The 26,176-nt window shown below is 40.4% G+C and overlaps 3 protein-coding genes across 3 annotated transcripts; all 3 read right to left on the bottom strand.

Moving 5' to 3' along the window:
• On the bottom strand, window positions 1–22,069 carry mamdc4 (MAM domain containing 4). The gene is made up of 29 exons (XM_023399950.2): window positions 21,950–22,069; window positions 19,722–19,814; window positions 19,258–19,419; window positions 16,801–16,926; window positions 16,344–16,577; window positions 16,065–16,187; window positions 15,517–15,678; window positions 15,282–15,385; window positions 14,975–15,130; window positions 10,725–10,815; window positions 10,520–10,633; window positions 10,026–10,106; window positions 9,779–9,916; window positions 9,526–9,665; window positions 8,939–9,047; window positions 8,722–8,826; window positions 6,756–6,890; window positions 6,326–6,453; window positions 5,704–5,920; window positions 5,451–5,588; window positions 5,235–5,362; window positions 4,654–4,744; window positions 3,881–4,030; window positions 3,593–3,718; window positions 3,329–3,453; window positions 3,058–3,160; window positions 2,023–2,219; window positions 1,198–1,263; window positions 1–881 (listed from the first exon to the last, which is right to left on the bottom strand). The coding sequence occupies exons 1-29, from the start codon at window positions 21,999–22,001 to the stop codon at window positions 846–848; spliced, it is 3,630 nt and encodes a 1,209-aa protein (XP_023255718.1). The 5' UTR covers window positions 22,002–22,069; the 3' UTR covers window positions 1–845.
• Window positions 12,422–13,841, bottom strand: LOC147819562 (uncharacterized). Its single transcript, XM_087172229.1, has one exon. It carries the CDS (start codon window positions 13,428–13,430, stop codon window positions 12,570–12,572), a length of 861 nt encoding a protein of 286 aa, XP_087028355.1. The 5' UTR covers window positions 13,431–13,841; the 3' UTR covers window positions 12,422–12,569.
• Window positions 22,070–23,627: 1,558 nt separating the features above from the next.
• Window positions 23,628–26,176, bottom strand: phpt1 (phosphohistidine phosphatase 1). Its single transcript, XM_023399925.2, has 3 exons — window positions 25,822–26,176; window positions 24,451–24,578; window positions 23,628–24,194 (listed from the first exon to the last, which is right to left on the bottom strand). The coding sequence occupies exons 1-3, from the start codon at window positions 25,985–25,987 to the stop codon at window positions 24,102–24,104; spliced, it is 387 nt and encodes a 128-aa protein (XP_023255693.1). The 5' UTR covers window positions 25,988–26,176; the 3' UTR covers window positions 23,628–24,101.

Raw genomic sequence — 26,176 nt, 5'->3', positions numbered from 1 at the left:
TTTCAGAGCTCAACTTTAATTCCTTTATCATTAGCGCTCAATTATATCTTGTTTCAAAGCAAAGTTAACCCTCCAACACATCCAACAGAATACAGCTGTCCTACAGCCTTTTTCCAAACAGCAGCATCCCATCTACTCCCATAATGCAACTCGTTAATATCTTTCATTAGATCCGCCCTGCCTGGTAAACTCACATAAGATTCAAATACCATGTCCTCAGTTCATGCTTCCTGTTGTAAAGCTGGGATACATGGGTGATGACTTACTGAGTGAGTCATTTTCTCATATTCGGCGAAGCTCCTCCAGAGCCACAGAAAACATTGTACAACTGGTTTCACAGGCTGAGTAGTACATATCATAATTAGTAACCTGGAGAAGTGCTTATTTAAACCACAATATAGAAGCCCAACCTGAGTTCCTCTAAAACCAGACAAAGGGGATTCAGTCAAGTTGCACAATACTGTTGGAACCACCTTACACATCCAAAATAGATCCTAAATATCTGCATGCAAACAATCATGGGTTATGGTCAGTCTCACTTTTAAATAAAGCTAAGCTAATTTCCATCCATGACATGTTTGACGTTCTGCTTCTGACTTCCATCTGTCCGTCCTCAGGCAGAGAGCTGCGACCATCGAGGGCTCCACCAGATCTCAGGCAGCGGCGCTGATTAGGCCTTCATCAGTGTTTCAGCATGTGGGCTGTGTGTTTTGTGTACGTGTGTGTGTGTGTGTGTGTGTGTGTGTGTGTGTCATGTAAGGGCGACACAAGCAGTTCTCCTGCTGTGATATCGCCTTCATTTCACAAAGCCACCTTTAGGTGGCAGGACCACCGCTCCCCCAGCCTTACGCCACCTCCATCTCTTTGACATCAGTAGACTCCTGCAGAAACAAAGGAAGAAGAGTCGATCGTCAGTGAGCACAACTTTAATATGGCCAGAACTAGTCTAGGAAGGATAATAAACTTGTTAGTAAACAGTAATATTGTTCTGTATCAGTCTTCTCAATGGCCCTGCCAAAAAAACAAAAATAATGAGTCTTATGATGCTCATATATATATATATATATATGTATATGTAATTATCTATTAAACTGTGCTTTCAGAGTACAAATGAACAAGGATGAGTATACAGTATGGTCTTGCCACCGTATCAAATAAATAATGAAATAAAACATTAGTCATGAATAGTACACTCACATTGACATGATTGAAGCCAGCTTCCATAGGATGGTTCTGTGCTGGTGGAACCTTCATACGGTCTTGCTAAAATGAACAAACATTATCCAGTAATCAGTCATGCTACAGGAAAAACTGCTGCTAGCTACATTAAAGCTAACGTATGCTACTTCTTTGTGTTAAAAACAGTGGTATTTTATATCATCTGCAGGGTGGGCTCTTAGGTTCTAGTAGATATGTGGCTGGTATGTTTAGTGTGGTTGGATCATTTTATCAATTGAGAAAATGAACAAAGCGTTGAGGATGTTATTTGGTTGGTTAAGGACATTTTTATTCAGCTACAACGACATGACTAGTGTTACAAGTGCTGCCCTCTGCTATCTTTGTTGTAGAGCAGTATCATTTAAATGACACTTTGCCAACAATGGCAGAAAGTTATAGATTTATTGACTTCTTCTCAATATTCTGAGTTAATCTTTGCTCTCCTTCTTCTCTGCTCTGTTATTCTCTCTGTTCTTTGTTTCATTTCAGATTTGCCACCTTACATCTCTGAAACAGTCTAAGTGTTAGGTGGCAGCCTTTGTGGTTGCCTTGTTCATTCAGCTCCTAGTTTAGCTTCTAGCGAAGCCTAGCATTCTATCTTAGCTTCAAATAATCTGCAGTTAACATACCCTCGCTCACTGTATCACAATAGTTCTTGGTAACTGTGCCACCCAGGAGAAACAGTGTGTCTCTCCTTGGTGACAACTTAAGTTGTAAGTTGTTGTTAAGTTGTAATAAACCAGCATTATCCTTTAGTACTCATGGATCAGTGTTGTCAAAGGTTTGCATATCAGATTAACTCACTGTGAGGTCTGGCTCATATGACTGATTAGTGAAACCACCACCAGTTGGGGGAGATGATGATGATGGACCAGTCATAGCCTGGACTTCTGGGCGGATTCGTAAGTAGTAATACAGCAGGGCGACCAAAGTGGCGATCAGCAGCAGGACCACGATGACAGACGCTGCCATCCCTCCTTTGTTGTCGGATCTTTTTGTGGCTACAGAGGAGGTGGAAAACAATGACAATGAGAAGACAGTGAGAACACATTACACTACAGTGAGACATTCTGTCAATGGGCTGAACTGCTGGTTCTACATGTTAGGCCAGTTCACATGTGCTGCCGATAAACAATTTCCCTTCCTGATAAACCTCTTTAAAAGCATACCACACATTTTCAATCTAACATTGAACCTTCTCAACAGCCATTTGTTTCAAAGTGCTATGACTGTCAACTTGAAAATCGACTTTTAAAAAAATGAAGATGTAAATTAAAATCCTTGCTGTTTAGCAGCATAGTTATATGTTAGTGTGTCCTTGCAGCTGCATTAACCCAACATGTTAAAATAAAGGGAACTGTGCTGCGTTACTGATCTCAAGCAAATTTTACACATTCGTAAGATGATCTTCAGATTGTAATATTGTAAGTAACTGGATATTAATGTACGATATACAGTATTATAATTATTATCTTTTTTGATTGTGTAAAAAAATAAGATTTAAAAAATTAATTTTGCAGTGCAAAAACTTCCCATATTTTTATTCACTTTCTATAATTGGAAGCATTTTCAGAGCTGCTTAAGTCACAGTTACTGCAACCTGCAGAGGTCAGTTTGTTCTTACAGCTGAGAGCTCAGCTCTGTTTGGGTGTGTGGGGACGTAAAATCTGGATAGAAATCAAATTGGATCAATCTGCCTCTTTTTAAAATTTTCTTCTGGAGAAAATCAGTTTAAAAAAAAAAAAAAAAGACCATAAACAAACACTATGGTTAAAAACGTGCAAAACCAAACGCATGGCTCTTAAAATTTAATGCAAGATTTGGGACTTCAGCACTTACTTATTGGATCTGTGACTTCCTTAGCGCAGTTGACCCCAATGGTGTACTCAATGTCATCCAGAGCCAAAGTGCCTGATGTACCTTTCATTCCTTCAAATACAATCTGTTCACAAGACAAGACAACAACAGCAGAAACAACAGACAGCATTGTTAAAGAAACCTGAATGCAAAAGTAACGTCCCGTTTCTTCTGCAGTGGAGAAGACTACATAGGGTTTAGGTGTTAAAATCACTATATTAGTATGTAGATTAAACACAGGTGAGAGTCTGACCTGGTATTCCTCAGTTGACGTGATGTTGATGTCAAAGCGTCTCCATGGTCTTCCCAGGTCATTTACCACCAGCAGCTGATGGAGACGACCTTCAGACAGCCTCCACACCCACAGCCGACTGTCCGCTACATACATTCAAACAATAAACATGGGTTGTGTAATAAAATACAAAAAAGTAAATGCATCGCACACATCAAGACACCTGAATCTGCCAAACCAGAGATGAACTAGGCATAAAAGTTGATTTAAAAAATGGATCATTACATGAGAGGGGTCTCCAGGCCCAGAATCTCAGGCAGGTGCCCTTGGTCGGGGGCAGGTGAGGGCTCAGCAGCTGAGCGTTTTGATTGCCTGCTGTCCGATTGCTGCTTGGTAAGAACAGGAAGTGACCTGGCAGAAAGAAAAGGGAGGGTGGTCAGTTTTACACTTCAGTACATTTTTGCTACATGATGTGGGATAAACACAGAAAAGGACACAAAGTGTTGCTCTTTACACCTTTGGCCACAATATCCACAGTCACAGTATCTCTGTCCCTGTGTGTCTCTGCTTTACCTCTATCTGTGCCCAGAGTGTGGTCCTCAGTTGGGGTGGAGTAGTGCCGCTCCACCTCCTGACTCGTCAGCTCCCAGTCCAGTTTGTCAGCTTTAATGTTTTGAGTGTTGCTCCAGCTGCACATCCCTCTCTCCAGGTTACACCTCGAACCTGAGATATTTCACAGAACAGAAACGGACACTTTCACAAAGAAGGTACAGCTATGTACTGTTCTTCAGGTTAAAATGCTTACCAGGATCCTAATTGTAGCAGCTGTTATTAAAAGTCTATGTCTCTGTCTAATGTGTCTCTACTTTGCTTTGTGTAGCCTTTTAATTTGATGTGGCCTTAGTATCCAAAATTGGGATAACAAATTCTAATATTAATAATAATTTGTGTACTCTTTGATTATGCTGACTATTGTATAGCATTACATTTTACATTGTATTAATAATAATCCAATGTATTTATAAGACTCAAAGTGCAATGATATAAGTGAGTAAAATAGTTTAACAACCTCCCAAAACACATGGGCATATGTTTCCCATAATGCAACTCAACATGGTTCTTTAAGCTTCTTTAGAGAGCTGAAAAATTGCATGGCGACCAGGAGAAACCAAACGTTTGTGGCTATAATATTACCTTTGTCACTGTAATCTAACTGAGATGAGTAAAGACAAAAAAGAGCGCTCACAGGTTCTAGTCTGAAATTGCACCATATCTCCCAGGTGAACCAGCATGCTAAAACTCTTTTGAGTTCCTCCTTAATTTTGATAAGGCAGAGTGATGCAAACCTTGACTTTCACATGGGTGAGCTGAAAGGAAGATGTCATCAACTGCAACGTGAGTGTCTTTGCCTCCAGCTCCAACCACCTCAAACTCCAACTACAGAACAACAGCTTGGCGTCAGCTCGGTTTAATGCACACACACACACACACACACACACACACACACACACACACACACACACACACACACACACACACACAATCTTACAAATGAAAGTTTACAAGGAATGGTTCTCTAAAATTGCTGGGTCAAATTCTGCTGGGGAGATTTCCTTAAAAGCCAGTCAGGGGATTTTATTGCCAACAAAAAGTCAATTGTACAAAAAGGCAGAAGAGAATTAACTGTGAGACGGAATATATTAGAAAGACAGATACAGTCTATAGTTACAGGCAGAATGCTGAAACATAATGTATTATTTCCCATATTTGTCATGTTTCACCACTTTGTTGGTAATAATTTATTAATTGCAAATGGGAGTAATTACTAAATTTATTTTCTGTGCATAAAATAATCAATCACATCATTACTGGCAGCTTGAAAAGACTACAATTGTTCCATCAGCCCCCTCCAGCCTCCACACTGTACCTGCCAGTCCACAAGGGCACTCGAGATGTTGCCGTTGCCATGGCGCCAGACATCTCCTTGATTCAGACTGTCAGAGAAGATCTTCACCCTGTCTCCCTTCACCGGCTTCATGTACATCGTCAGAGAACCTGCAGAGTATGCAGTGTTAAACTGTGTTTTGTTTATTTCTTTATTTGTTTATTTTTTGTGCATGTTTTGTGTGTGAGGGTGTCTCACCAGGATTCACTCCTCCCATGTGATACCAGAAATGCACACACTCAGTCCTGGCGGTTCCCTGACGAACAGGGGAGGTGAGGACTGCAGTGCTGCCGGAGGGGAGAATGTTGGCTGCGGTGTTAGCCATCATGTAAAAACCTGAGCACCAACCAGAAACAGGATGATCTCAACTCACTGTCTCTCAACTTTCTGCTCACATGTTAAAATATTTAATGAGACACTCTCTCTCTCTCTCTCTCTCTCTCTCTCTCACCCAGCTCGGTCTCCAGAGTGTGGTCAGTTTTGGGTCCAGCTATCGTGGTGCTGTATCCGCTGCGGTGGAGCCAGTGAGCTTGACCAGAGCTGGTGTACCCACAGCGCTGGCCTTCAAAGGAACACATCCGTGGCACGGTGCACGGACGGGCCACAAACGCCACATCATCAATGGCCACCTGCCCGTCAAAGCCGGAGCGAACCGCCTCAAACATCAGCTGTTGGTAGATAAAAAAAAAGTTGCAGACGTTTGAATGGAAGGAAGATAATGTCAAAGTAGTTTTTTCATTTTTTTTATAATACTGGGAAACAAAAACTCCAACGAGTTGTTTTATTTTACCACAAGGGGGCACAGTTTCTCAAAAACCCCAATCCAACTGATTCCTTTCACTGCGCTGTCCCCCTTCATGTCACTGTGCTGCCCCCTTCATGTCTCTGTGCTGTCCCCCTTCATGATACTGTGCTGTCCCCCTTCATGTCACTAAGCTGTCCCCCTTCATGTCACTGTGCTGTCCCCCTTCATGTCACTGATGTTTACTATGAACCATACGTTATGTTTTGTGATGCTTTGTGAATGTTGAGACATTGATTAATAACTACAGACTGACTGAACACATTCCTACCCGAAAGCCTGTGGGCTGTTGTGGCACTGTGCAGTGGGTTTCGTGCCACATGTTGCCATGAGCCCCACTGCGGGTCCAGAGGACGGTCTCATAACCGTGTTTATCTAACAGCTTTACATTCAGGGCACCTGGACGGGGTCAGTGAGTGGGAGAGGACGGTATGAGAAGACATCATATGACATTTTCGGATTATTTCCAGCTTGGATCAAGATAATATTTCCTGACAAACCAACATACAGTATCTGCCATTCTCTGTCAGTTTGTGATCAAAAGCACACATATGGAAAAAAAAAAGTTTTAACAAACAGAATAATATGTCAGTTACATCAGATATTTTTTTCCCTTTAAAACATATTCACATGGTTAAAGAAATTATGCTTCATTATCATTATTTAACTCTAAACTGCTTCCTGTTCAGTCACATCCTCACCTGTGTTCGGTCCATAGAGTTTGTAGAAGAAGGACAGGCACTGATCTGTGGAACTTGGTAACTGTGGAAATGAAACTAAGCGTCCGAACAAACCGCGCAGGGAGGGGCTCCACATGTCCACAACAAGGCTTTTGCCTGGACAGCAACAGAAGGGTGGGAAGTCAAGTCAAGTCAGCTTTTAAAGCATCACAAGTACAGCACTGACTCTTTATATTCTACAACTAATGTATCTTCTTCAAATGTACTTAATGATTTATAGTGCGCATGACTGATGCAATTTAAGAGCTATATGTCAAGTTGAGCACATTTACAACAGATATGACTTTGTCACTTTTACTTTTTTTTTGTCACAATTTACTATTTATTAATGTCATATCACTGATTAAAAGGGCAAAACCACAGATGGAAACTAAGTGCATTTACTAAAATACTGTACTAAAATACATTTTGATGTACTTGCACTTAACTTGAGCATATTGTACTTTTCACCCCACTGCGTTTATCTTACAGCTATAGTTATAGTTGTTCCTACATTCAAATTAAGATTTTACATAAAAACGTTTATAAAATACAACACACTGTTAAAGATTTATCCAGTGGTTTCACATCTGTTTGGCTTGTGACCTCTTACAAAACAGCAGTGTTTAGTTAGGGCTCCTTGTCACGTTTCACATCACCCCATTAACACTTGCTAACAACGTTAGCAGCTCCACCAAAGACAGATTTCTCCTTTAAACTTCTTTAATGGGTTAATTTAAATAAATGCTTAAGATTATCAATATTTCACAAAACAAAATGGGAGAAAAAACATGAAAAAATGAATATAATTTGTGTTTGTGTTCTTCTGTTCTACCCCATTAATCATCCTTTGGAGGGGCCTTACTCCTTAGGTCGGACATTAACAGCAACCACCCAACTTTGACCATGATAATTTAAAAACATTTTGCTCATAATACATATTTACATTTATTTAAGTAAGATTTTGAAGCCAGGGCTTTCACTTTTAATGGGGTATCTTTAGATTGTTGTATTGGTATTGAATCTGACTACATCACTAAATGTCTAAAGTCCCATCCTAATCATTCATTCATTTTCTACCGCTTATCCTCTACTAGGGTCGCGGGGGAGCTGGAGCCTATCCCAGCATCTTTTCGGGTGAGAGGCGGGGTACGCCCAGTCCATCGCAGGGCAAACACATAGAGACAGACAACCATTCACACTCACAGCCACACCTATGGTCAATTTAGAGTATCCAATTAGCCTAGTCCCCATTTTGCATGTCATTGGACTGTGGGAGGAAGCCGGAGTACCCAGAGAGAACCCACACTTGCACGGGGAGAACATGCAAACTCCACACAGAAAGATCCCACGGCCGAGCCGGGACTCGAACCCGGAACCTTTTTGCTGTGAGGCGACAGCGCTAACCACTGCACCACCGTGCAGCCCTCCTAATCATTTATCAATTTAAAAATAAAAAAGATGTTTCATTAATGGATGGAGCGCCATGTTTTCACTCCATCTTCACTAACACATTCTGGATATAATAATAGCTTGCAGGCTTGAGGCTGTGTTGGGGCAACAATAACATCCCAAATGTCAGAATGTAAGAACCCATGAAAAGATAACTCCCACACACTGACTCTAAATCTTGGACCTGACACAAATCCAGCCGGGATCAAAACATATAGTGTTCATTTAATGAAATCTGTGTGGCCTTACTCCTTTCACTGATGCTGACACGTAACTATGAGCAATATGAATATTTATCCTCTCTCATTGTGTTCATAAAATTATTTAGATAGATGACATAATGGCCAATACACCGAACAGTAAGACACTTATAATGACTGTAAAAGCTGCTACATAACATTAACATTGCCACAAACCATTGAAATCATTCCTTCATTCTTACTCTATTGGACACATTCAAAATGTGATGTTTTCTAACATTTTTAATTGAGCTCACCGATCCCGATGGTGTGGTCCATCCCACTGAGCATCGTCCAGTCAAAGTTGTCGCTGTTGTCCTGATACCATCCACACAGGTCATTTTCAAAGTTACATGACAGTCCTGAACAAAAGACATTTTTTTCAATCATTGGTTAAATTTAAGCATTGAGATGTCAAGGTAAAATATGGATTGTGCAGTATTGTGTGATACTGTAAAGAGTCATGAGAACAACCTGTCGGAGAAGAAGGGAAATAGTCAGCGTAACAGCTGAGAAAACGAACGTTTTTCACTTTAATCTTGGCGCATGGACACAGTTTCACTGCGCGAGCTTCAAACGCCAGCTGGACAAGATAAAACAGAAGAGATCTAATGAGTAACAACACATTCACAAAATTCAACCAGTTCAGCTCTGACTGTAAAATAGATTTTGATCCAACTGTTTTCTTTCAACCAACTAAAGGTGGCAACAGGAAATGATCTTTGCTTCCTCTATAGCTGCTGTCCTGTACTTAACAAGTTCTGCTGTTTCCTATTATTTCCTATTTTCCTGTTTAATGTTGCCTTTATATTTTCCTTCTTAAAACTACCTGGTTAAAAATGTACTTTACTGTACGTTGGATTCAATATTTTTGATACCGACAGGCTTGAAAAGTCTCTTTGTGGCTTCATCAAAGCATAAATTTTTACATTTAAAAAATATGTTTTTGAGGAGAACAGAGGTTCACATCTCTGAGCCGAATCTCATCATCAGTGGAAAAATCTTAAGTGTAAAAAAGTTTGAGTATATGAGTGTCATTAATGCCCTGAAAAAAAGCTGACCTGGAAGCGATGTTTTCTGGCTCCAAGAGTTACACTGGCATTTTGCCACTCAGCCTCTCCTATTCCTGTCTTCCCACTGAACTCCCACAGTTTAGGCTGCACGCCCAGCAAGCTGTCAATCACCCTGAGGGACACCTCACCTGCAGCAGACAGATGGTGACAGAGTCATGTCAACACATCTGAATCGTGCGCCAGGGAAAAAATGTAAAGAGTAAGAAGAAGGCATGTTAAATAATAAGTCTAACAGTAGTACCAATGTGATCTGGATTCCCAGTTACTGCAAAATCAAAGCTGAGGGTGCAGGCTGGACCAGAGGGGCCCAGGAGGGGGGTCCGTGTCTGGGCTTCAGTCAGCTGTTGTCCCGGGGCCTTGGCTACATACAGGTATTCCCCTAAGAAATGTCAAACAGACAGATATTAAAAGATTTTGTCATTTTTTAATTACTACATATTAGCTAATGAGTAATCGAGTAGATGGATGTAATGGTGGAGTAGATGTACCTGTGTTTTCATACATCCAACCTTGATTTCCGATGCTGGTATCAGTCCAGCCTGAGCTGCCCTCAGGGTAAGAGAAATCCCCTGCAGACAAGATTCATGGAGACATCACACTCAAAAATATCACAACAAAGCAACAGTGACATGCAGGATGCATGAGACATCAGGACAAGCATGTTTTGGGCCCTAAGAAATAGACTGACAAAGAATTTCAGCTAAAGGTCTCGTAATTTACACTTCCCCTGTTTTTTATTCGAAGTGTCGATCCATAAGAAAATATAAAATCATCTCAGTGTAGTTTTACATTTCCTCTCTCAGGCTTCTTTCTAGAGCTCTAGAAACAACAGGTCAGTGCGCCAATCAGAGGAGAGGAACTCTGAGCCTCTCTCTCTGCACCTGAACCCTAAGGCTGATTAATTGAGCTTCAGCTGTCTCTGATAAAAACCTAAATACTTTGAATACTCTGATAACAGTAAGACAGTCGTAAATAAACTCACCACATTTGGCTTCATCCTCTGCTCCTGCACAGTCAGGGTAGAAGTTGCACATCTGGTCTGGTTCAGCACACGGGTCTTTAGGAGGTTTGGGGAACTTTGGGATGGTATAATTTGCTGTTCAAGAAGAGAATGTGAGACAGCAGATTTAGGATGCATGTGGAATTACATTTATTCTTCTTTAAGTTAAGGTAGTTAGAGGGTTTACCAGTTGATGGGCGGCATTCAGGAGACAACATAATGCTGTCGACGGCGATACCTCCATATGCAAAGTCCCTGATTGCTGCCATTACTACGATCTATAAGGAGAGGACACAGAGGAAGAGAAAAATAAGATGAATGGGCAAGAGGTGAATTTATTATATATAGTCATTACAATTCTCTACATACAAAAGAGAATCCTTCATTTCCAAAGTGCTATATACCCATTTAATGAAATAAAAAATTACCATTTGTAATTCATTACTGAATATGTCTAAAACACAGGCCCTCAGTTGTATAAGAATCATGAGTTTGTCAAAATTTTCTCATTCCTTGTCCTTTCTTTTGAAAGTAGGTGTTTTTTTTTTGGAAAAAAATTCCCATGAATACACGGATATATATGCATAACAAAAAACTGCAGTAGAGAATTAGCAGATGCACTGTATATATGTGAGGTTCTTTGGAAAAAGTGTTGTCATTACATAATACCCGAAAAATGATAATTCAACAGTAAAATGTTACGCTCGGTTCAAATCCTGCTCACAACTCACACATTTGAGATCCTTATTAAAACATTTATTTTATTGTGTTCTGTTTAGTCCACTGACACTGCCCACAGATTATCACCTTTTACATTTTAAAGGAAATACATGCATATACATATACATGAAATATATGTACATACAGGCCCGGTTCTAGACTGCTTTGATCGGGGCGACATTATGAAATGTTGACTGGTCACTAGCTGCCAGACTGCCAGTGGTTGTCTATGAGTGTCCTTTAGCACTGTAAGCTGTAACATGCACTGTTTCATGTTATCTAAAACTGAAGCCATAGAATCCAATAATACGTAAGCCCATAATGTATTTAATTTCAAACCGCTACGTCTTGAAGGTGATCGCAAATGATCGACAATAGATAGTCAGAAATACCACAATCAGATCTAGAGATCAAATCTCATTGATTAACTAAAACTAAAAACCAGGCAGTTTTCATCAGAGTCAAGCCACTGAGTGAAGTAGGCTGGTAACCAGAGAACAAGCAACTGAGTAGTGATGAAGTGAAATGATAGAGAAGCAACTGCTCTCCTCACTGTATCCAGTTTTATCTGACCAGACCAGCCAATCAGATATAAATAAAACTTTGATTATTTGAATGTGGCGTGTTTATGATTGGTCAAATGGACTTTGACCCCTTAATGGAGCAACTATCAGGAGGCTAACACACTAAACTACAGAGAAAATATGGAGGACATGGTAAACAGTGTGGTATGAGGTTTTTTTTTTCATTTTGGTGGCCTCACAGTGACAATATGTTAAACACAACAATCCATCTGTCTATGAGCTGGAAACTGTGGCCACCATGGAAGACAAAAATCAAACATTTCAGCTCAATGTTTGGTGAGTGAAACATGTTAAACAACTGTGCAATAGATTTAGTTTTTTGTTTCCATTTTTGGCACCATCGCAGCTCCCCATTCATATCAATGAGAGTGAGAAGATATTACAAACTGTCAGTATAACACAATACGGATCAACAACACCCCAAAAGTTAAATTAGCTCATCTCCAAAACAGTTTCGACACAATGTTCATTGAGGTTATACCACTGTATTAGATTAGCATTCGTTTGACTCAGTGTAGCTAATGAACTGGTGACTCAGGGTGTGTTGTTCATCTAATACACAATACAGGCCACATTCAACTTCAATTATAACTCACATGGTGTCAGCGCAACACAATTTTATTAAAGCAGGTCACATGACTGAAGTTACTGTGTCTCAGGGGGTAGATAGGGGAAAAGAAAGAGGGGGGTAGAGGAGAGGGAGGGAGGGAGGGGAGGATGGGTTCCATTCAGGACATGGATTTCTTGAGGATGCGGTTCCTGGACATGCAGTAACCATCAATCTGCTCTGACAAGAGGCGGCTGCACCTCCTCAGTACATGCAGCTCTCTGAGTCTGCGAGCCTCTGCCTTCTTCCTCGCCTGCTCATCCTCATCCTGCTTCTTTCTGAGCCCAGACTTCAGTCTCTTGTGCAGCCAGTGCAGGGCCTTGGTGGATTCTGGTGTAGCTTGAGACCTGAGGCTCTTTCCTTCAGCCCTGGAACTGAGGATGGAGTCATGTGGGTGGAGCTCTTGCTCGCAGCGTGTCGTCTGCTCTCCGACCCAGTTGTTGATCAGAGTTTTTCTCTGACCCTGTTCCTGGCTCTTCACCACATAGGTCAGGCATTTTGAGCTGGTGTTGTCTTGCACACGGCGAAGCTCCGCCTCCTCGCGCCTCCTCTGCTGCGCCTTCTTCAGATCACTGATGGTGTATCTGGCTCTCATGATGCGCTGCTCCTTCACCATCATGACCTTTCTCCACTGAAGCCTCTCTGTCTTCAGTTGCTCCTGCTTTCCTTTCTCCAGGGCCTTTTGATTATCTTCCTTCCTCTTCTCCTCCTCTCTCTTTTTGGCCTCCCGCCTCCTCCTCTCCTCTTCAACTCTTTCCTTCTGCCTTCTCACACTCTCAGCTTCTCTATCTCTTTCCTCCTTTTCTCTCCCGCTCCTCTGAAGCTCCTCCAGAGCAACTCTTCTTCTTCTCTCCATCTCCATCTCTCTCAGCTCTTTAAAGCTCTCTCTCCTGAGATACGTCCTTCTCTCTTCAGGGGTCATTTTGCGAATGTTGTTGGCAATCTCTATCTCAGCGTGGAGTTCATGTAGTGGTCTTGCCATCTTCTTCTAGTTCACTTGTGCAGCTCCATCTGTGTGTGTGTGTCTTGCAGAGGTGTTTGGTGAAGTGATGCAGGTAAGAAGAGTGGTGGAACCATGGAACAGTTCCATCAGTTATGACACAGATTCTTTGATTCCCTCACAGTTCTGCTTCTAGAATGATCCGTGTGTCTGTTGATCTTCAATTGGGAAATTTGTAACATGCTTCAGCCACTGTAAAAAGCACTTTTTAAAACTCCTCAAATGATTTAGCATCAGCTCAATAAAGTTGAGGCTGAGATATCCTGACTCTCAGTCCCTAGTATGGGTTAACCTCCAAAAACACTGGATCCTACATTTCCCACAACTCCCCACACCTCATGAATTTGCCCTCGGGTACAAATAAAGTATCTATCTATCTATCTATAGTGTCAAACACAGACTTTCTAGTTGCCAAGCTGTCACTACTATTTTCTCAGACTAGTCAAAGCTCTTCCAGAGCCACAGAAATATTCAACAACTTCCCACAGGCTGAGTTGTACTCATCACTAAAGTTACTAGACTTTCACAGTCTCACACTCTTGCTTGTGGTTTTGAATCGAGTTTGTGACTTACAAAATTCAGTAAGTATGCTCTTTTCAATCATGCTTGTTCCGTGGCCCTATTAAAGAAATGGTAATGTTGACTGGATGGTCAGTAAGTCGGTTAGTCAGTCCACCATTTTGGTTCACAGTGAAATAGTTAGACAAATATTCATTAGATTGCCATCACATTTTGTACATTCAAAGTCCTAAGAAGATGATTCCTAATGACTCTGATGATCTGGTGCCTTTTCATCTAGTCCCACCTACAGGTTGGCATTATTGATTTAGATTGAAATGTCTGCACACAAGCCCGCAGACTGCTTTGATCGGGGGGGCATTAAGAGATGTTGACTGGCCACTAACTGCCCGACTTAAAGACTGGTTACTGGGATCCTCTATGAGTGTCATTTAAGGCTGTAAGCTGTGACATGCACTGTTTCATGTTATCTAAAACTCAAGCCATAGAATCTAATAATACATAAGCCCATAATTTATTTAATTCAAACCGTTATGTCTAGAAGGTGATCGCAAATAACTGAAAATAATAATCACGATAAACACAATTTGCAAGTAGCCAAATATATCTGTCATAACTAGAGATCAATAAACCAGGCTGTTTTCATCAGAGTCAAGCCACTGAGTGAAATAGGCTGGTAACCAGAGAATAAGCAACTGAGTAGTGATGAAGTGAAATGATAGAGAAGTAACTGCTGTCCTCACTGTATCCAGTTTTATCTGACCAGACCAGCCACTCAGATATAAATAAAACTGTGATTATTTGAATGTGGCATGTTTATGATTGGTCAAATGGAGAAGGACAAAATACATCACATTACCCCCACGCATCCACCCCAAAGACTGTTAATACATGTTGATATTATATATATTAGGGTCCAAAAGTCTGAGACCGCTTTCCCAGAAGTGGAAGATAAATATGTTTAAAATGGAATGAATAATGGCTGCGAACTGAGGACAAGTACTCACCTGGAAAGGGAATTCGGTGACAATCTCCACCTCTGCCTTCACCCAGACGTCGCCCAGGGCTCCGCCCCTCTCCCACACCGGGTAGATCTTATGATCAGCAACCAGCACCGTCAGACCGCCGGATCTGGGCCCAAACTGGTGAGTGTACATCACCATCTACAGCAGGCAGACAGAGGAAACCTTTCATATTAGGCTTTGAAATAGAAATCTTTTCTAAATTAAAGCTAAACATCACTGAACACAAACTATTTGTCAGACTGTAGGTATATTACTGTGAAACTGGAGGAAGAATAAGATTTGGATTCACCTTGCAAGGATGTGAACTATTGGTGGGTTCGAGGAGAGGACTTTGGAAAGCGGCCCAGTCAGCCGTGAGCTCACCATCAGGAGCAGTCACATATAGGAAGTGACCTGCATTAATAATAACGATACGCTTTCAATACGAAGGTACTGATGATATTTTACAGTCACTGAAACACTGAAGACATTAAGAATGAAACAACAACAGCTCGGTTTCAACAATGAGAAAACTGCCCTGGTACCTGAGGCAGTGTTGTTGGAGTGATCCCTGCCTGGTCCTATCAGAGGACCTGTGATGGAGAGCTTCTGCTGACTCGTCCACACCCATTTCAGCGGTGACAGTGACCTCAGGTCCCAGTCACACAGGCCTCCCTCAAAGTCACAGAGCCGATACCCGTCTGGAGCTGTTGTGGGAACAGAGGTGGGTTTTTGAGACCGTCCCCACCAGATGAACAACAAGCACTGCTCAGTTAAAGGACCAGCGTGTGGGACTGAAGGGACGTATTGTCAGAAATGGAACACAATATTCATAATTATGTTTTCATTAGTGTATAATAATATAATGTGTTTTCGTTAGCTTAGAATGAACCCTTCATATTTACATAGGGAGGAGTTCCTCTTCCACCCTCCTCCTCCTCCTGGCTGGACCTCTTGTGCACACTAAAGTCTTGCACTGTCAGAGTCTTTTGTCAGTTTGTTTTGTGACGCATTTCTACTGTATGTCATTTAGTGAACGGTGCCAGGTGGAGGCTTTCTGCTGTGACAACTCAGGTGATGTCTGATTTCTCACCGCAGTTCTCCTCATCTGTCCCGTCGCCACAGTCGTCGCTGCCGTCACAGACCTGCCTCTGCTCCACGCAGCCCTCGCGCCTGCACTCCAGCATCCCAGCCGAACACTCGGCAGGGAGTGGCACTGATGACGTAAAGAGAGGAAAAACAAAAACATCAAAATAGTCATCATGATTAAGGAACACGGCTGTGGAGTTTTAATTGATCAATTTTAATGACTAATTAATCTATTATAGAAGGCAGGGCCGGCACATGAATGGGGACATTTTGAGGGACTCACAGGGCAGCGCGCAGTCTAAAAACTCCAGTTGGTCAATGGCCACATCTCCTTGTTGCCCCTTGGAGCGCTGTGAGTAAAGATGGACTTGGAAGGCTGTGGCAATACGTCCCAGGAAGATGGTGGCTTCCCTCCAGCCACGGACACTAGTGGCCTCAGGACGCCACACTAGGGCCTCTTGAGAATTCCTTTGAATGACCGATGCCCACAAGGGTGTGGAGCCCAGACCCGTGTGACCTGCAGGTAACGACACAGAAGGGTTAAAAGATATAACACAGCAATAATCAGATATGAGAAATAATTACAGAAATAAAAAAACAGAAATTACAAACAGAAACATGTAAAAAACCAACATGCAAATACTGCTGGTAAAAGTTGTACAAAAAAATATGAAATCCTGTCTTCAACATTGTTCCAGGACAGGTGATTAAAAGTAAGACCTGTCATTAACGGCTGTTACCTGAGTCCCACAGGAAATATCTGAGACGAAGACGACAGGTTGGTGAAGACTGTCTCATCTCCGGAGAGATTAAAAGTGCAGTATTGAGAGACTCTGACGTCACTGCGCTCACTCCCATAAACCAACCTGTGTGATGGGAAATATCATTATTATATATCTGTTATTCACATCATGGTTTAGTCCAGGGTGTTTGTCCGTTTGATCCAGTCTTATCTCTTCTTACCACAACTGTATATGATGATTTTTTCAGGTATTCTGGAATTGACAGTTTTAACATTGCTCTTATCATAATTATTATTTTAACAAAGGATTAAAAACTACTTCCTCTAATGTGAACGTGGCGGCTTGTAGTGATGAACCCAGAGACTCATCACCAACTCTGCAGCTCTACAGAGCTTTTCAGCCTCTTTTGCTCAAATGTTTTGAGCTGAATCAAGTTTTAAACTCAACACTGAATTGTTGATAGGGCAAAATACTTTACAAGCAACTGCTTATTTGCATGTAGCAACTCTGGCATTCACCTGTTACTGTCTACCTGATGAATGCCAGCCCAGTATTCGCTCGCTTTTAGCTCAACTCCTGAGGGCCGTATCTGGCTCTTTAGCTGCTGATCGCTCCACTATGTTCACCAGCTGCTCTCCAACTGTGTCTGATGCGTGTAAAGTGGGATTTTTAGAGCTGTTGTTGAGAAAAAAAACAGCTGTCTGCTGCTGGACTGAATCACAGCAGTAAAGTTGGTGAGACTGAAAGCAAACGATGAGTTAAAGTAAAACCTAAAGCTCCATAGAGCTGCGGGGAACTGCAGAGTGGTCTGATATCTGTCTGTGGGCTTATCACCATGGCAACAGCTTTCACATACACTGCATGTCAACAATTGATTAGCTGTTAATATAAAAACACTGATCACAGCATTTGAAATAATATTGATAACACATTTTACAATAAAGCAAAAATGTGAACGTGCATATAAGTTACACAACTCACTTTACACAAATACACCGCATCACAACCTGGATTTGATTATGTAGTTATGTTAGTTACAGTTCAGCCTTTATATAAGCAGGAACATCATAAACACTTTTCAAGACCAACATGTGCAAAAGAAAACATAGCCAGTATACAACACAAAATCACATCTAACACACATAACTATTAGTTTCACACTGTGGAAAACAATTACATTTGGAATATCTCAGTATATGTTTTCATTGGAATGAGAGATTTATTCCTTTTTCATAATCCAGCATTAGATTTTTTAATTACAGACAGATTTTAAACAATAATAAACATTAATACTCCCTAGACTCTCTCTTTGCAACGTGTTACAATCTAACATCACGGGAAGACGAGCTGAACCTGTTCAACACTCGTCCTCCTGTGAAATGACGGTTCTGCTGTGAGTGTAACTGCTGCAGAGAGATCACTGTGGTTATGGCTGAGCTCACAGCTGCAGAGAAATTACTGGCTGTTGAAGCTGGCTGTGAAAATCAGCCCAAGACGTGTTAATTACACACTTCATCAGCACATTTCATGTTTACATGGTGATTTCATTAGGAGCCTACTGCTGCTGCTGCTGCTCTGTAAAGCATAAAAGAGTCAAAAACTCATAGGCAGATATACCTGAAAATCTGACAAAATTGTTGTTTGTAGGAAATACTTTCTCCATTCCTGTACCACACTGGAGTTTGGGATTTCTGTGCACTATATTTAGTGATATTCAGCACTGTTTAGTTCCCAACTTAGCAGCTTTGATTCATAATTCAAAGGTAATTACTGGGACAGAAACACACACGCATTATCTCACTGCTGTTTTAGTCTCTTTAATTATCTCTGAAGCTGATTACTAAAATATGATTATTATAATGAAAGAATAGAATGAAATAGGAAATCATCTTTTATAGGGCTGCACAATATGACCAAGGGTAATATCCAAATTGCAGCAACTTGCACTGCAATTTTTTTGATTAAGGTCAAATGTGTCACAACATTGCTGTGCATTGTTAGCATCATAAGCATGAGGAGCCTTATAGTAACTCATTAATAAATGTTGATGGGTTTAACACTTTACAATAAGACTCCCTTAATAGTAATAGTTATAATTGGTAGTAACTCATTAGTAAGATTAATGAGTTGCAAGCATTAACTCCATCTTGCCAAATAGAGAGCCTGCATCAATGTATGGAAACTGTGTTATAACTTGTTTATAATTGTTTACTTATGATTTATAAAATGTTAACAACCAAATAAATAACCTAATTATAAACCATTTAGAAATCCTTTATAAGTGTTGTCTTATTGTAAAGTGACACCCTTTTTGCTGATTGCTCTGATGCACTCTACTGGTATGAAGGAGATACTGTATAACATGTAACAGCAAACAAAAGCACTTGATACTTTACGAGACACCTGTGGCTTATATGAGGACAAAAAAGAAAAGATGTAAGTATTAAAGTGTACCTATCGCTGTGCCGGTGGTGTAGTCAGAGGACGGCCCGCTGTTGGACCGCATGTCTCCTCCCTGATGTCTATACCAGCTGTACGCTGAGCTGAAGGACTGGTCAGTCCATCCACACAGTCCTGCATCCTCAAAGTCGCACTCGAACCCTTTTCCTCTGTAGCCTTGAGAGGTGGAGAAGAAGTAATAGTTAGCTGTTGCACTGTGTTAGTGAAGTACTGCATGCAGATCCAAACAGATAAGGTTTCTACTGACTAATAACTAATCATATTCAGTGAACTTCCATGTCTTCTGCTAATAATACAAGCAATATTTTCACATTTTTGAATGACTCACACATTTTAATAGAAATCAGATATAAAAACGGAAAAGGTCTATAGATCAGGTGGGGACACGCTGTCCTCTCTGTATGCAAAGAGGAGAATAAAATACTATCAGTTCAGAGAAAAAACATTTTAATACTTACCACAGTTTTCCTCATCGCTGCAGTCAGTACAGTCACACACAAAGTCACACTTCTTTTCAGGAGCCTGGCAAATGTGAGCCTGAGCCTCAGCGGCTGTGTGGTGGGACGGCACATCAGAGGACAGTGTTACTTCTTCAACTTTATTCAAACTAATGCAGAATATTAAAACTAATAACTGAAGCATCAAGTGAGTGATTCAACTCAACTGCTCCTTCAACTTCATACATTTTTTACAGTACAGTAGTTTCATGACCCTTTTAACAACTTATCTCATTTTGTAAAACAATCTTCACTCAAGGTCCACTTACTGACATGTTCGGAAGCTTTTGATCATATCACATAGTCTTCATCAGCAGGTGAAGGTTTGCTCACTTGTCATGGAAATGTTATTTTCAGTGTTTCCATTATTCTGACCACTTTTCTTCGCCCATGCTTTTTGAAGGCTAATCTCTGAACGGTCCATATTAAAATCACAAAAACAAAAATGAACAAATCGAAGCATCATCGGCTGATGAAGCCTGAGTGATAAGGCTGAAAGCAAGTGAGGACGTGGACCTGTAAATGGGGATTGCTGTTAACTGCTGTTTCCAAGGTCAAGAGTGAACTGACAACCTGAAGATTTAAACCAACATTAGGGAGTAGTCCTAAAGGTGAGAACATCTTCACTTCCATGATTACTGAACATATTCGATCTGCTGATGAAGACTGTGTGATACTGTCAGAAACAAGTAAGTGGACCTTTAGTGGAGACTTTTTGTCAACTATTGTATGCAAGGTCAAGAATGAGCTATCAAACTCATCTCAGCTAATGCTCTGACTTTAAGATCCAAATGTAGAAAGTATCATACATCAGACAGATGTAAAACAAACAAAGAAAGTGGAGGGGAAAGTATCTGCATCCCAAAATGGAAATACTTCAAGTATCAGAACAGTACAAGTACTTTTACTTCAAGGTTTTCCATCTGCCTCTGCTTGCAGGCAGTGTAAAATCTCAGATGACTCAGCTCCAAACTCTCTTATCAGGACTCATTACTGGCAACGATTTACAGGCCAACTAATGCCAACAGGCTCAAAGGGCAGAGAGAAGTAATGGGGTTAATGCCAGCAATATCTCTCCATCCAAAGGTCTATGATTAAGACTCAAGACTTTGTGCTGAAAGAAAATGTTCAGTTACACACGTACAGCATATAATACATGTAGCTGTAATGTGACAGTTTGTTTCAGTTGTTTCTTTTTTAATATGAATAAAAAGTGAATGTGAGGAAAAATAATTAAATAACAATAATCTGATCTTTCTATTTCTAAATCTTCTTTGTTTTGTTTCTAAATCTTCTTTGTTCAAGGAGACAAGTGACCTGTCATATTAAGACATAGCCAAACAAGACGAACACAGATTTGTTATTAGTTGAAATATTTCCCTTTCCATTTCCTAATGAACCATCATTATTGCTTTGGTAATATGTTTGCATTTTTTACACATGTACTGTAATTCTATAATTTAGTTTGTATATGATTCTCTTTTATTTTAAAACTATATATTTTACAAGCAATGTATAATTGAATGTGTGCACTCTTTCAACAAAGTATTTTGTGCATCTTGTATTTAAAAACATTTGGTTTTTTTTTGCTCTCAGTTTTCTGTCATTTTGATTTCTAAACATAAAGGTCGACACACGTTTTAAAGTCCTCCACACTCTCGTGGTGGAGAAATAGGCTTATACAGAAACATGAAACATTTATTCATTTCTATATAAACTTATTTATCGCTGGTTGACATGTCATTAAATGTATATAGTGAGTCTATATTTACTGTAATCAGCTCATATGCCCACCACATGCAGGTTTTAATAGGAGAATGTAACAGGCTGCTTAAACCCTCAGAAAGGAGACAGGACATCACCTCAATGACCTCAACAGCTGCTACAGCCACACGTCTCAGTGACTGAGGTAAAACTGAGCGGCACCAAGAGAAAAACTGTCCATTTTTCTATTGTTTGGTGCTTGAACGTGAAAGTAGATTATTGAGAGTGAAAACAGTAGTTTAAATAGTTGAAAGCTCCTAAAAAAAAAAAGGTAAGACCAAAGCTCAAGGCTTTTGTCTAATTTTTGTGACATGAAATCTGAAGCCTTAAGTAACTTTTCAACACTATGTTGTGTATGTTATATTTCTAAATTCTGCCAGCAGTTATTTCTACATGTGTAGAGTGTGGAGTGAATGTGCTCTCACCCCAGTGCAGACTCAGCAGCAGAACGAGGGCCGAGCTCCTCCAGTGTAACATCTTTTTCCCTCTTCTTCCACCAGATCAGTCTGAAGGTTTGAACGCAACCCGGAGAGTCTTTACCAGTTGACTCTGACCTCCCCTCGCTCTCTGAGAGATAAGGGCTGAACTTTACATTCACTCAGCACGCAGCTGCAACCCAACACCATAAAACAATTTCCTCCAGATGACAGTTTTCCACAGTGCACATCCGAGTATTGCACAATAAACTGAAGTGGACACAGTTGGCAACAGATGTGCAGAGCAATTTAGATGCAAACTGTGGTGCACGTACACAAAAACAAAAGTTACATTATCATTGTGTGAGATCGTTGACTCGTTGAGGAGCTGCAGGTGTGTGTGTGTCTAATGCCATATTGGCAGAATGGGAAATTGCTATTCCCACTTACGAGCATTTACACATTATTCCAACACTGTTACACCTGTTCCTAGTCTTCAGATAAACACAAGTTAACCTTTTTAGTTTAACCTTGTTTGTGTATTTTTGGTGGTTTTTATTAACAGGTGACACAAGATACCAACTATGTATAGCTCCTTTTTAATCATTTGAATACTGTGTTAGTGTTAATGTGAAGTTATGACAGTGATGTATTTGCAGCCATCTTCTTCAGTTCTTTTTGTCAAGATGGAGGCATCTGAACAACTTATCGACACCACATATAAATAACTGAATTAAATTTAACTACACGTGTTTTTTTTTTCAAATCCTGATTCAGATGACGAGGTCAGTGTGATCAAAATAATCTCTTGGGATCAGTCAAGAGGAAATATGTTTAGCCTAGCTCCAGAAAACATGACAAAAGCACCTCAATTGATTTTTGGATATATCTGTAACTAGCTTGCCAGCACATTTTTTACTTTCCTAAAGCTAAGGCAGGCTAAACTAAAATGTCCTCAGCTCTACAGAGCATTTCAGAGTTTTTAGTTAATTGTTTTGGTTTTATGTTTTTTATGTTTATGTTTTATGGTTTCATATTTCCTACCTCCAAATAGCATTAATTCCTGGTTTCAGAAAAAACTCAGCTAAAGAAACTGTTCACTAACTGCCCAGCAGCAAACAACTGACAGAGTTTGAATAGCTGGAACATAGTGAAGCTTGTAGCAGTGGAAGAGACATATTTCTTGTGGGAGTCAGTCGAGCTCAAACTAAAACTAAAAGGAGTGAATATTGGACCTACATTTATCTATGCTAATGCAGCTCCGCATCTGCTGGCAATGGTTTCTTAACATATTTTCCAACATCTTTGTAAGGTGAAAACAATGACAATGTTGTGTTCACAGCTCATTATGAGGCCCCCAAGGGTCCAACAACAATCAGCTAATACAGGTTCACTATCAAGACTTAGAGCTTATTTTGTATCCACTCACATAAATCACAGATTATTATTCTATATTAGTCTATACTGAATGATCATTTCAAAATACTTAACCACACTGGCACTGGTGCTTTTATCACTAAATTAAGGCCAAGACATGAATCAGCATTTTACAGCTCAATAGCTGAGTTCCTTATCTCACCTGTGTTCTGCTGCTGCTGGCCTCAGGTGAGATAAGGAACAATGGGCAGAGTTTTCATTTTTCTGCTGGAACAGAACAGTAACAGAAGGAACACAGTATACACGAAGCTTATAGGCAGATCTCAGGAAACATTTATGAAACACACATCACAACAAAGCATCAAAGGTTCACTTCTCAGTATGTTGTGGTGATCGGGTCGACTCTGAGACATACGACTCTAAAACAAGTCAGTCTGGAAGTGTATGTCTCCACTCATTTATTTTATAATTAAACCTATTTGTCTGGTTTCACTATGATTAGCATGTATTTGTTTTATACACACACAGAGTAAAAACGTGAAAAACAACTTTTTTTTTTTACCATCACTTACTCAAATTGTAGCTTCAGAATAAGCCCAGAAAAGGCTCATCAGGCTTGTCGCTGTGTGTCAGTCTTAGTCTAAGAGAACTGGTGTGATTTCAAAAAGCTCTGTGTTGAACTCTGCATGGTTTTTAATGATATGTTCTTCCTTCTCATGAGGGGTTACAGATAAGTACTATGTCAGTCCAGGAGAAAGGGTGCCGACCAGAGGCTGGTCTCAGGTCAGTACCCTTCATTGTCCCAGGTCACGTCGTAGCCTGGATACCGAGCCTTTAGTTTCGCAGTTGTTACTGCGTGGTTTGCTCTTCCAAAGCCCTGGAAGAAAAAGTAAAAAATCAATGTTTTGTTACAACGAGAAAACAGAATTTGATTTAAGCTAAAACAATCAATATTTTTGTATTTACATTGAATTGAACTGTGAAAGGGATAACTCTTGGTGGTCAGACAACTCTCCAGATCTAACAAACCTTTTAGCCTCTTTTAGTTCATAATTTTGTTTTTTTGGGACAATTACTATATGTAAAGTTATGGTAATTAATTGATTAAGGGTTTTTCTGCAGGATTCTCTCACCATGGAGTATCCGTAGACGTGGATCTTCTTGGCCTGGGCATCATGTTTGATCCTCCCTCCTCCGATACACTCACAGTCCAGGTGGCCGTCTTTTTCCAGCTCCTCTGAAACTTTGTCATAGATATCAGCTACAAGAAAAGGTACAAGACAGGTGAGCAAAGCATTAAAACCGTGTTTTCTGATATGTTTCACCTCTAAATATCATTAATAACAACATAAAACACAGTATGTTCAGCATCTATAATTTGGGTTATGATAGGAGAGTAGTCTGAACCAACAATTTTGGCATCAATTGCATATTTTCATAATTAACAACTGTGACATGGATTTTGGCTGAAGCACAATATTTGTTTGTAATAAACTTGTGACTGAAGCCGCGGGTGTTTGAGTTGCCAACTGTCCATTGAATATGTTTATTAATAATGACAAATGGCTGCTTGTTGTGTAGATGTGCTGCCTCCATCTGGTGTTTATGACGAGGACGATGACTTGTTGGACAAACCTGCATGTTCTGTGCCCAGGAAGAAATTAATACACTTAGAATATACAATACAGTTATTTGTACCATATGTAGTGAGGATGTGTATTGCATGTCAGTGTTGTCCAGCAGAAGGCAGCATAGATCAGCCAATACACACGTTCATTTCTAACGCACACATAAAAAGGAAATACACAATATCTTTTATATTTCACTTTATTTACTTGTTTGATTGAATTTAGGCATTTGAAATCTTCCATTTTCAAGTTTCTGCAATTTGTTTTCCTAAGATGGTGTTTATTGCATACACATATTTTAAACAATGTCTTTTAAAGTCAAATGTCATATTTTGGCTTCGTCTTACTGGAAACAACCAGCAAAACTCTACATCAGAGCAACTGCCCAATTCCTCAAAATATTCCTTTTACATTTTTCCACACCTACCCATGACAGTGTGTTGTTATTAAAGGCATAACCTGTAACTTAAACTCACAAAACACAACACTCAAAACTGTTTGAGATGCTGATTCGACTATTTGTTTATTTAGGAAGCAGTAAATTATCTTGAGAGTTTTCTATATAATTTGTCCGTAGAGTAGGGCTGACTGAATATTAGAAAGACCTCTCACTGTAACATAATATAATTAAAAAGCAAACAATCTACGGATCCCACCGAGTGACAATAAAGTTGCGTCCACGTCTTTCTTATACAGATTCAATAGAAACTGACCACAATAACCTTCATGAACGTCGGTTTTGCTGCAGGGCTGTTGTATTAGCCCGCATCATCTGTAGCTAAGTGAACCTAATGAACTGGTAAAGGAGGGTGTAGGTCTCATGTTGTGTGGTGATGAACCTCTGTTGGTCCTCCGGGTTCAGTGCTCCTGACTCACCGTGGTACTCAGCCCAGCCGTATCCTCGGACTATATCTACCTCCGAGTCGTCTCCCTCCTCTCTGCTGTGGACTCGTATCAGGACGTACTTAAACACGCCGGACGGGTCGATGTCTGCCTGCGGTATGTTGGCCATCAGAGCAGCAGCTTTCGTCTGGGTGCACATCTCTAAACTTCCCAGCAGCCACAACAGCAAACCGGAAACAAACAAAAAGCCCGTATTTTCTCAATAAACTCTGTTTCTGTCTCTTGGGAAACCTGAACAGCTCGGTAGGTCGTTTATAATGTGAGCTAGATGTAGAAGAAGAAACATATGCACATGAGAGAGAGCGGTTCCTCAATTGTCACAATAACA

Source organism: Seriola lalandi, unplaced genomic scaffold (genome assembly GCF_002814215.2).
Source record: "Seriola lalandi dorsalis isolate HSWRI2012SDOR001 ecotype SW California unplaced genomic scaffold, Sedor1 jcf7180002052129, whole genome shotgun sequence".
Taxonomy (NCBI): domain Eukaryota; kingdom Metazoa; phylum Chordata; class Actinopteri; order Carangiformes; family Carangidae; genus Seriola; species Seriola lalandi.
This window is presented reverse-complemented; position numbering and strand designations above follow the sequence as displayed.